Here is a 12,759-nt window from a genome sequence, read left to right on the forward strand (position 1 = left end):
TAAGATCATCTTGTGGTTGGAGAAGAACTTGGATTAGAAGAGGGAGGAGCCAGTTGTCATGGTCCACTTAGGAGCCAACAACATAGGTAGAACAAAGAATGTAAGCATGCATACGAATTAAGAGCAGGATTAGGCTGCTCGGCCCCTCAAGCTTGCTCTGCCATTCAATAAGATCATGGCTTATCTGATTTTAACCTCAACTTCACGTTCTTGCCTACCCATAATAACTTTTCACCTCTTTGCTTATCATGAATCTATCTACCTCTGCTTTAAAGATATTCAAGGACCCTGCCTCAACCACCTTTTGAGGAAGTGAATTCCAAAGTGTCTCAACCCTCTGGGAGAACATTTGTCCTCATCTCTCCTAAATGGCCGACCCCTTATTTTGAAACAGTGACTGAGTTCTAGATTCTCCCACAAGAAGCAACCTCCTTTTCACATTCACCCTGTCAAGTCCCCTCAGCATATTACATGTTTCAATCAAATTGCTTCTTACTCTTCTAAACTTCAGATACAAGTCTAGCCCTGTCCAGTCTTTCCTCATAAGACAACCTGCTTATTCCAGGTTTTAATCTAGTAAAAGCAAAATACTGCAGATGCTGGTAATCTGTAACAAACAAAGTGCTGTAAAAGCTCAGCAGGTCTAACAGCATCTGTGGAGAGAAAAACAGAGTTAACGTTTCAAGTCTGTATGACTTCTTCAGAGCTAAATCTAGTAAACCTTGTCTGAACTGCTAATGCATTTACATCCTTCCTTAATAAGGGGACCAATACTGTATACAGTACTCCAGATGTGGTCTCACCAATGCCCTGAAAACTGAAGCAAAACCTCCCTACTCTTGCTTATTGCAAGGGGAATTAAAAACGATAACATTCTACTAGCTTTGCTAATTACTTGCTGCACCTGCATACGATCCTTTTGCAATCCATACACTATCACACACAGATCCCCCTGCATCTCTGAGCTCTGCAAGCTCTCAACCATTTTGATTATATGCATCCTACCAAAATGGACAACCTTTAAATTTTTCCTCATTTGCCAGACCTTTGCCTGCTCGCCTAACCTATCTATATACATTTGTAACTTCCTAATGCCCTTTTTATGACTCACTTTCCTACCTACCTTTTCATCATCAGCAAATTTAGCGACCATACCATCGGCCCCTTCATCCAAATCATTTATATAAAATGTAAAGGATTGAGGCTCCAGCACTGATCCCTGTGGCACACCACTCGTCATATCCTGTCAACCAGAAAATGACCCATTTATGCCTGCTGTTTCCTGTTAGTTAGCCAGTCTTCTATCCATGTCAATATGTTATCCCCTACACCATGAGTTTTTATTTTCCATAATAATCTTTGATGTGGGATCTTATCAAATGCCTTCTGAAAATCTAAGTACGGTATATCTGCTGGTTCCCTTTATCCATAGCACCTATTACTTCTTCAAAGAACTCCAGTAAATTGGTTAAATGAGATTTCCTTTTCATCAAACCACGTTGATTCTGCCTGATTGCTCTGAAATTTACCTAAATGCCCTGCTTTTAATAATAGCTTCTAACATTTTCCCGATAACAACAGATGTTAAGCTATCTGGCCTATAGGTTTGTGCTTTCTGTCTCCTTTTTTGAATAAAGGAGTTGCATTAGCTATTTTCCAATCTAATAGGACTTTCCCCAATTCTAGTGAATTTTGGTAAATTAAAACCAACACATCAACCATTTCACTAGCTGCTATTTTTAAGACCCTAGGATGAAATCCATCAGGACCCGGGGACTTGTCTATTTCTGTTTATTTCCCATGAACTCCCCAGGCTCACTTTCTATAAGACTTTGTTAACCCTTTTCTTTTTTAAATATCTATAGGAACTCTTACCATCTGTCTTTACATTTGTAGCCAGCTTCCTCTTGTACACTAAATTTTCCTTCCTTATTAATTTTTTAGTCATTCTTTGTTTTTTTTTTATATCCTGTCCAATCTTCTGGTTGCCACCCATCTTTGCACAATTATAAGATTTGTCTTTAAGTTTGATACTAGCTTTAACTTTTTTAGTTAACCCCGGATTGTGTATCCTCTCCTTATAATTTTCTTTCTTGTTGGAATGTATCTATTCTGTGTATTCTGAAATATCCCCTTAAATGTCTACCACTGCATCATTATTGACCTATCCCTTAACCTAAATTGCCAGTTCACTTTCGCTAGCTCTGCTTTCATGCCCTCATAATTGCCCTTTAAGTTTAAAATACTAGTTTTATACCCACTCTTCTCTCCTCAAACTGAATGTAAAATTTAGTCATATTATGATCACTACTACCTAGGGGCACCTTCACTATGAGGTCATTAATTAACCCTATCTCATTGCACAATACCAGGTCTAGTATAGCCTGCTCCCTGGTTGGCTTCAGAATGTGCTAATCTAAGAAATAATCCAGAAATCTTTTATGAATTTGTCATCCACGCTACCTTTGCCCATCTGGTTGTTTCACTCTAAATGTGGATTAAAATCCCCCATAATCGCTGTAACTTTCTGACAACCTTCCACTATTTCTTCTTTGATACCCTGTCCTACCATGTGATTACTGTTAAGAGGCTTGTGCATCGCTCCCACAAATGACCTCTTGCCTTTATCATTCCTCACCTCCACCCAAAACGCTTCTCTGTCCTGAACTTAGGCCATCCCTCTCTATTGTGTTAATGTCATCTTTAATTAACAGAGCCACTCCACCTTTTTCTAACTTCCTATCCTTCTAAAAGTCACATACCCTTTAATATTCATGTCCCAATCTATGCCATCCTGCAACCATGTCTCTGTAATGGCTATTAGATCGTACTTATTTATCTCTATTTGCGCTACCAGTTCATCTGTTTTGTTTCAAGTGCAACGTGCATTCAGATACAGAGCCTTAAGGTTTGTCCTTTTTATTATTTTTGTAACCTCTAGCCTTACCTGTTGGTTTACTCTGAGACTTGTACTCTGTCCCTTCCTGTCATGGTCTGTCTATCATTTCCCATATTAATACCTTCCTCTCTTACCTTGTCTCTACTCTTTAATATATCACATCTTCCCACATTTGACCCCTTGCCCCCGCTATTTAGTTTAAAACCCTTTCTACTTCCCTGGTTATGAAATTCGCAAGAACACTCGCCCCAGCACGGTTCAGGTGTAGAGCGTACTGCTTCTTAATTTGGTACTTAACTCCTCACCCTGACTATGCAGACTCTTTCCTTGTCCTGCCTATGTCGTTGCTACCTACATGGACTACGACAACTGGATCCCCCTTCTCCCACTGCAAGTTCCTCTCCAGCCCTGAGCAGATGTCCCAAACCCTTGCACTGGGCAGGTAAGGCAGCCTTCTGGACTCTCGCTCTCTGCTGCAGAGAACAGTGTCAACCCCCTCGCTATACTGTCCTCTACTACAAATACATTCCTGTTTACTCCTCCTGTTTGAATGGCTTTCTGTGCCATGGCCAGTCTGCTCATCCACCTTGCAGACCTCACGTTCATCCACACAGATTGTGAATGATCTGCTGTGAGAGCTTGAACCTCACTGGAAATATCTCTGGATTGTTACTGAGCCCCATGCAAATTGGCATTGGGACAAATGCATCAGATCAGAAGTTTAAACACATAGCTGAAAGAGTGGTGTGAGGCAGGGGTTTCGATTCATGGAGCACTGGCACCAACACTGGGGAAAGAGGAGGCTAATTTGTTGGAACAGCGTCCCCTTTAACCAGGCCGGGACCTGAGCCCTGATGAATAACTAAGGCGGTAGATAGGGCTTTAAACTAAAGAAAGGGGTGAGAGGATTCAGGAAAGGATAAATCTTAAACCTGTAACAAATGTCAAGGCTGTAAAGCAGATCAGGGATTTGGGTAAAAATAAGCAGAGTGAGTCAAGATGGGACAGATAGCTGAAAGAAAATGATGCATTGTGACTTGGGTGACATCAGGGGAAATAGAAAAATAAGCTAAAGGCACTCAATTCATCTATTTCTCACATTCAAATAAATAGCCCAGATAGAAATTAATGGGTTTGATCTGATAACTATTATGGATATCTGGTTGCAGGGAAACCACGGGGTTGGGAATTAAATATTCCAGGATACTTCAACTTCAGAATAAAGATGGAAAAGGGGGTGGGGTAGCCCTGATAATAAATGGAATGAAGATAGTAGAGATATAGGATCTTAGCTTGGGAAATTAAGATGTAGAATCACTATGGGTGGAGCTAAGAAACAACAAGCAGTAGAAAGCAATGGTGGAAGTAGTTTATTGGCCCCTAGCAATAATTGTAGAGTCAGACTGTAAATCAAGAAATTAGAGGTCCAACAAGGTAATCAAATAATCACGTGGGACTTGATCTTCATATAGTTTGGGGAAACCAAGTTTGCAGTAAGAGTGTGGAAGACGAGTTGATGAAATGCATTCAAGATCAGTTTTCTGAATCAGTATGTCAAAGAACCAACTAAGGAACAGGCTTTGAATCTAGAATTATGTAGTGAGACAGATCATTTACTCATCCATAGCTGGGGATGGTGCAAGATCATCTTGATGCTTCAGTCTTGTATATTAAAAAGAACTTAATTTTATGAAATGTGGGTGTAAACATTTTTTGATTAGTATGATTGTGATATAGAACATTTTACAGAAATATGACAGTCTTCAAAGGCCTAACATTCAAAATCACTCTAATTTTATTACTCAAATGGTGGAGAAAATGACCTCGTCAATTCATGACTTAATAGTATAACCATCTACTGAGATCTGGAGCGCAATATAATTTGGCAATCATGTATGAAGTACAAGTTCAGGATCCATTACATGTTAAAGACTTCAGTTTTGCCAGTTACTTGTTTGCTTGACAGCACCTTAGTTTTGAGAGGGTATATTTCAAAGTGCTCTTTCCATCCATGAGACAGCTAGTTTTTTCATCTGATTGTCAGATCTGTTTCATTACACTCACGGGCACTGACTAAAATTAATGTTTTTGTGAGGGGAACAAAGCACATGCAGACTACAAAACCAGCCAGTCCCTATAGCAGCTGGTAACGCCCAGCATAATCAGGTGAATGAAGGGAAACAAAACAATGGCACTTTAATACATTCTCTGATTAACGTTAAAGTTCCAGCTACTGGAGAAACTAATGAAAAAAGCTGTTGGAAAAATTACACAGGATAGCTGGCCATTGATTGCATCCAATGCCTTTAATAACACTCCAGAGGAGTATTAATCTTGTTTAGCAGTGTGAATGGTAACAGAACTAGGATATTTGTGAATGTTGTGTTGATGCATTTATGTCCAGAGTTTTTCTAATATTGATAACATGAAAATGTTTAGTTTTTGTATCCTGGAAATTTATTATATACAGTATGGAGCTTCTAGAATTTTTAACAAACTTTTTCCGCTAAGGGTGCCTCAATGGAGAAATCTCTTCACTAAAAAGGCAAGAATTTTATGAGCTGCGAGGAAATTTAAGAAAAGGAAGGCAAGAAATGTTTAGAAGGATTTTCACTCACTGCCCCAATACCAGAGTGCCAGTGCCACCGCCCCCCCACCCCCACCCCTAGGAATCAGACGAGAGAGCCTGAAATTAGCTGTGTGTTGATTTTATGATTTTTTTCATTTTGGTGAAAGACTTTTATAGGATTCTTAAAAAGTGATTATTTAACTTGGACAGTACTTTAATTGTATCCCTCCTGTCCCAAAGTAATTTGCTGGAATGTGGATGGGGCAATGTTTAGCATGTGAACACAGGATCATTTGTGAAAGGCCCTGGCTTGTGGCTGTTCTAACAGTACAGTGTTGTTGGAGTAAATACTCAGACTTGATGTCTGCCCAGTTGGAATCTCTTCAAGAAATGTGTACCTTGTGGGGGGGAAAAAAGAGACCAGGGAGCCTTGAGTAGAATAGAACTTCTGTTTCAATATCTTGCAGTGGTTTAATTGACCCTGCTCTTGGCAGTACTGTGGAAAGTTCTAGAGAGAGAGAGAAAAAATTTGAAACCACGGCCCCCAAAAAATTTGCAGAAACTTTTTTTTATTATGCCTGGCATTACTAACCAAAGTTCCTTTTACCTTTTGAAATAGTTGCATTCATTGGTGAGATGTATTCAAAACTCTCAAGGTTTACCAGTAGAATGTTTAGTTGCATGATGACCTGTTCCATGAAGATAGTTCATTTTTTCCTAGAGTATAGAGTAGGACAGTGAAAAGTACTAGTTTTTCAAATATTTTGTGTAGAAGAAAGTGTTTATATACCATGGAAATTATTAAATTCTTTCCAATATTATCAGTCTAGCACAAGCTGTGCAGTGAATTAATCTGATATGCAGCATTCCAAAAACAGTAGAAGTTTACTATATTTACTATGATTCATCATGTGATGCATTCCTAGTCTTGCACCATTCCAAGTGACGTTTAGGGTATGCATTCCATGCTAGTGAGGAATGAAATTAGAAGATGAGCTGCTCTAGACCTGTGCATTTTGCAACTTCTGAAATTGATGGATTTGACAAGTGCTTGGTAGCATATTGCATATTGGTGTCCCCCAAATTAGCATGATGGAGAAGGTAGAGTGGAGAAAGAAAAATAAAGCACTGCTGTGTGAAGATAAGGGAATCAAGCTATCTGGTTTTCAGGGGTTGTGGAATTGTATTCATTTAAATTCTTTACCCCCTTGTCTGTTCTCCTTGGGTAAGCTCATTAAAACCTGCATTTAGGTTTTACTAGATTTAATAAGAGTTTATTATATACCATACAGGGATCCATTTCAAGCCAGTTAACTTCAAGATGTGGACAAAAATTAATGAGGGCCTCTAAAAGAAACCTATATAGACCAAGAGAGTGTGTGTGCGTATTTTAATTTATACACAACTGCCAATATTCTGTTCAATGGAACCAGCTCGGCAAAGTGACCTTTTGTTCATTGTATCTTGAGGACTGACAGCTGTGAAAATGCTGCATTTGTCACTTGACCATTTAAGAAAGAAGTTGTTTTATTGCAGTTTGAGTTTTGCAGTGATAATTTTAAGTTATTTTAATTTTTAGAAAGCTACAGAGACCTGACTTCTTACAGATGATTTTATATAATGGGAGAGGAAAGGTGCAGTCTTTGAATTTTTAACAGGGTACATGTAAGTCTATGCATAACCTGCTTTCTATGTTTTTCACAGAAGAATGGGAATTGTTGACCTTCCTTGATATATCTCTGTCTATGCTGCACTTCTACTGAATGCATTCAAGAAATGTTCTTCTCTACTTCATGGCTGCTATTTTTTGTGGTTTTCCTCACATTTTTTCTGACCAGTTTCCTTCCTCCTTGCTTGAAATTACGGACTACTACTTACTGGAGTATAATTCACAGGTGTCAGTTTTTGTTCCCTGGTTACCATCTTTATAGGGGACAGTGTGTGACATGAGCCCAGCTTATTTACTTTCAAGAATTATTTACCATGCATCAAAATAAAGTGGTTGTCTTTTCATAACTTTTCAAAATCATATTTGGATCTGCAACATCATTAATTCGTTGATCCTTCTTAAACTGAAGAAAATTGAGAACCTGACAGAATATGCAGATGTTTTAAAGCAGAATTCTGCCCCTTTGCTAAACTGCTAGAATTAGTTAGCTCAGTACAACATTGCAACAGTTTTCGTTCCTGCCTTGGCTGAATCTTTTGGATCACTGAATATTTAGCGACATATGTTCACAGTGCTTATAAATCATTAAGTTGAAGCATAGGCGTACAGTAATGATTCTGGATTGTCCCTGTCCCCCTCGTAAAATACTGTTAACACTCTCTCCTGCTGACTAAGTGATGTGTGGGATCCATGGAGCCCACAAACTAAGAACATATTGCAATGACTGAGTTAGAATGAGTTGACAGTCTGCTGGGTAAACTGGTGTGTGAGGTCATTGGGTTTCTGCGCATGCCCGAACCAATGCTCATGTGTAGATGGGTATCAGCTGGCCATATTGCGTTGGCAGGAGACACAGTGGCCCTAATATTAATGTGGTTTGCTACTCAGTGGATAAACAGATATGTTTAACATATGTTCTTCACCTTCCATGTTTTAAGAAGAGATTAAGTGAATTTGAAGTTATTTTTCTTTCTAGGCAGTTGATTTCGAAGGGTGGTCAAATTCAGTGTTTGTCATGCAGTTCCTGCTGTCCTGTATAATGGGGTAAGTGCATTTTGTGTTTAAACTCCTCCAAGTAATTGAGTCCTACTGGTGTATAGGAAAAAAATTACTTAATATGTGGCTCCTTTTTCCAATGAGTAGCTTTCAGTTAAACTTGTGGCAGACGGTAATAGATCAATGCACCTCTCAGCACAGTATTCGACTGTACAGACTAGGAATGTTCTAGGTTCAAATCTCTACTCTATACTGAGTTAACTGATTTCAGCTGGGGTAAAAATAGAATGATTCAATTGGTAATTGTATCCCTGGGATAAGAAAGAGGGATTGGGGAAGAGAAAAAAAATCAGTTTATGCTTCAAGGCTGTACAGTGACCTCTAGTGGAAAAAGTGCATACATGATCATTGGATGAGGACAAGATGCAGTTCTGCTGGGATACCGCCCATAATCGGGTACTATCCTCATTTGCATATTTCTAGGACTGTACCCGAGCTCCAGCAGTGTATTTAATCTTTGTAAAGCATTTAGACATTCTTTGCCCTCTCCTTGATATTCTGTAGTACCCACTGCACTCCCAGAACCAAAGACCAACTGTCCCACCTTGAGTCAACCTGTTCTCACAATTTGACCCCCTAGGTCCAGGTATCTCTTTGGTGAATCTGACACTCCCGAAGCCAATCTATCCTTCTTGCAGTGCAGTACCCAAAACTAACACTGTAATCCAGTTGGGCTCTGACCAAGGTTCAGTACATCTGAAGCATAACCTCCTCTCTGTATTCCAGTCTACTTGAGATAAAGGCCAACATTCCATTAACCTTTTTCATTGCTTTTTGTAACTGTCTATGAGCTTTAACCTATTGCTATACTAAATTGTACCTGGCCCTTCTGCTAATCTGATTTATAATTTGTTTTTACATATTTTTGTGTTTTGTGTGTGTGTGTGTGCCTGTAAGTAACATATTTATATAGTGCCATTTCTTTGTAGTCAAAGAAAGACTTTGAAGTTTAGTCACTGCTGCAGAGGGAATTGGCAGCGAATTTGCATACAGCAAGCTCCTGCAAACAAGGTCATCTGTTTCACTGGTATTAGCTGAAGAATTAATATTAGCAAGACATCAGGTAGAACGACTCTGCTGTTTGTATAGTGCCATGGAACCTTTTATTTTCATCCAAGATTGCAGATAGGGTTTTGGTTTAATGTCACTTCCGAAAGACAGCAGCTTTGACAGTGCAACAGTCCCTTAAATTGACAACCTGGATTATCTGCTCAAGTCTCTGGAGTGGGATTTAATCCCACAATTTTCTGACTCCAAAGCGAGAGTATTACCACTGAGCCAGGGTTGTCACTTTAAATTAGAGGGCGTGGCAAACTGCAAGCAAGGCTGATTTCCTAGCTGGTGACATCACCAGAGCAGCTGTGGAAGATATTATTGTCAACTTAATCCTGTCCTTATTCATTACTCATATGCAGGATTCAACACTGAATTAGAAAATTGAATTGAAATGTGCAGATTCACAGGGGGGTGGCAAGAGAATAGACTAGGTGAAATGCTCATCCAGAGAGCTGGTGTAGATACGGTGGGCCGACTGGCCTCTTTCTACCTCTTCCTGTGATTCTGTGATAAAGTTAAGGCCGATTTCGGTCTTAAAATCAATGTCTTATTTGCATTCCTTTGCCAAGCAGTACTATGATGTATAAACATAAAATGTTGGAAGTACTCAGCAGGTCAGGCAGCATCTGTGGAGGGAGAAACAGTTGGTGTTTCAAATCTGTGGCCTTTCGTCAGACCTGGAAAATGTTACAGATATGTGCAAGTTAAGTATGCAAGTTAATGGTGGTAAAAGGGGAGCGGAAGGGAATAAAGAGAAAAAGGGAGGGTCTGTGATAGGGTGGAAGAATGGAGAAATTTAATGACAAAAGGAATGATGGTACAAGGCAAAAGAAGGTCCTAATGCCAAAAGTAAATAAATAAAATATGGGTCCAGAGGAGCTGTAAATGGCAATAGCAGAATCATTACCAGCACCTGCTGTCAATAAAAATAGGAGTCGTGATTATGATCGGAAATTGTTGAACTTGATGTTCCGAATTGAAAGATTATTTAAGCTTGCATTGAGATTCATTGGAATAGTGTAGAAGGTTGAGGACAGAGAGGCCAGGTGGAGAATTAAATTGGCAAGTGACCAATTATGCTTGTGGACTTAATGGAGGTATGTTGAGAGTTGATTCCCCAGGGTTAAGGCAGTGAAAATAAAAAAAGATGTGTCAAGTAAATTAAAATATTAACCTAGTATGATGGCATGTTACAGACGTGGAGACTTAAAAATATCCTGAAATGACTGTGCATGGAATCTATATAACGTCAGTGGCTAAATGTTTTGGGAAAGCTGAGATTTTATGGTGTTGTTTAATAATTTGACTTTTTTGGTCTGCAGTGGAGCAAGATCCTGATGGCAAAAACTAGCAAGTTCATATCTGGAAAATCCATCATTGTTTAAGAAACTGAGGGCATATCAGCTGATGGAGCAGAGTTATGACTTAGTGTATTTATTATGTTGATAGCAATCACTATTTACATTTGAGGAAATCTGTGCTTTTATCTTGTCATCCTTTGGGTGAGAGATGAAATAAAGACACCATCTACCCTCTCATGCATGGAAAAGATGACCAGGCACTAATTAAAGGAGAGTTCTTTCTGGTGTCCTGGCTAATACTTATTCCTTAAGCAACATCTGAAAAATAGATTATCTGGTTATTTTCTCATTGTCATTTGTAGAACCCTGCGACGTGTAAATTTTGTCCCTTTTTAAAATTCATATATGGGATGTAGGTGTCACTGATTAGGCCAGCATTTATTGTCCATCCTTAATTACCCTAGAGAATGATGGTGGTTTGAACCCCTGCAGTTCATGTGGTGTAGGTAGACCCACAATGCTGTTAAGAAAAGAGGTCCAGGATTTTGAGTTAGCGACGATGAAGAAACTGTGATATATTCCCAAGTCAGGGTGGTGTGCAATTTAAAGGTAAACATGCAGGGGGTGGTGTTCCTATGTGTCTGCTGCCCTTGTTCTTCTCAACAGTAGAAGTTGCAATTTAGGAAGACCCTGTTGAAGCAGCCTTGGTAAATTGTTGCCATGATGCACAGGTGGTAGAGGGAGTGAATGTTTTAAGGTGGTGGTTGTAGCGCCAATCTAGTCAGCTGCTTTGTCCTGGATGATATCTAGTTTCTTGTGTTGTTTGAGCTTCACCTATCTAATGGAGATAGGCAATAGAAAGCATTCCATCACATTGTTGACTTGTGCCTTGTAGGTAGGAGGAGGTTTTGGGGAGTTAGAAAGTGAGTTACTCACCGTAGAATACCAAGCCTCTGACCTATTGCTGTAGTCGTGGTATTTATATGGCTGGTCCAGTTAAGTTTCCGATCAATGGTGATCTCGATCTCAGTGGTGATTTGTGAGGCACAAATGTTACTTACCACTTATCAGCCCAAACCCGAATGTCTGGGTGTTGCTGCACGTGGGCAAGGTATGCTTTATTATCTGTGGAATGGAATTTAGCATTGTGTAACCTTGAGTGAACATCCCCACTTCTGACTTTGTGATTGAAAAGCCTGATAAAGCAACTGACATGGGCAATTAGTATACTTCAAAATTATTTGTCCTGAGGATGTGAAAATTCTTTATCCAGGTTTCTCTTGCCTCTCCCCCCCTCTCTAGTTTCATCATTTGTTTCCAAGACCTCACGTTGCTTCTGCTTATCACCACCGCTAGTAACAGACCCTTAATCATCAGTACCTTATTTCTATATTATGCCACTCCAATTTCTTCTTTGGTTCTCTGCCCGAAGGCAGGTCTGATCCACAGTGCCCCAACTTCCACCACGGGTAAGGCAAGGAGCCAGGACCTGAATCCACCCCAGCTGGAATGGGGATCCAACCCTGTGTTGTTGGCACCAACACCTACACCAGCTGTCCAGCCAACTGAGCCACGCAGCCCCCCAAGCAGTCAGAGTTGGTGTGTCAACATACACTTTTACATGTGTCTTGTAGTTCAAAGCTCTGAATAAATACTCAACCTGTTTGGCCATGTTGTGAATGCACCTTCCTTGGCCATCAAGTCCTGAAGTGGGACTTGAACCCAGATCTTCTGGCTCGGAGGCAGGAACACTATCCACTGTGCCACAAGACCGCTGCAGCTCATACACACTAGATATAATTTAAATCTTCAGTTACACTATCAGATTTTCACATTGCAGAATTAATATGAAAATTTCACACATCTGCCATTTGCACTTTACTGAAATTCTAATGACAACATTAGTTAGGGTTTTGGCTATAAATTGAGGCAGTGGTGTATCTGTGTAGAAAATCGAGGAAAGTGCCCTGTTTTGTTCCTGCTTCCTTCTGAGGTACAGTTCCATATATAACTGTAACTGTCTTTAATTGGTCATTCTTCGTATATGAGATGAGACAGTTAAAGCCAGTAGACTGTCATAGCCAAGTCTGCTTTTCTTCTCATTAGACATGCATATTTAAACATTAGTCTTGGATGGCAATCAGCACTGGGATGCTTACCTTCCAGGCAAACCCAGGGTACTAATGGCATTTTCAGTTTTGGTGTCCTG

General features: G+C 39.7%; 1 protein-coding gene across 1 annotated transcript in view; it reads left to right on the forward strand.

The window, feature by feature from the left end:
* slc35d1a (solute carrier family 35 member D1a) overlaps positions 1-12,759 on the forward strand; it is a 64,808-nt gene that overhangs the window by 48,080 nt on the left and 3,969 nt on the right. The window contains exon 9 of the mRNA XM_078561277.1: positions 8,114-8,181. Within this exon, the coding sequence (XP_078417403.1) occupies positions 8,114-8,181 (68 nt within the window). The remainder of the gene's footprint in view (positions 1-8,113; positions 8,182-12,759) is intronic.

This window comes from Cetorhinus maximus, chromosome 17, assembly GCF_964194155.1.
Source record: "Cetorhinus maximus chromosome 17, sCetMax3.hap1.1, whole genome shotgun sequence".
Classification (NCBI taxonomy): Eukaryota; Metazoa; Chordata; class Chondrichthyes; order Lamniformes; family Cetorhinidae; genus Cetorhinus; species Cetorhinus maximus.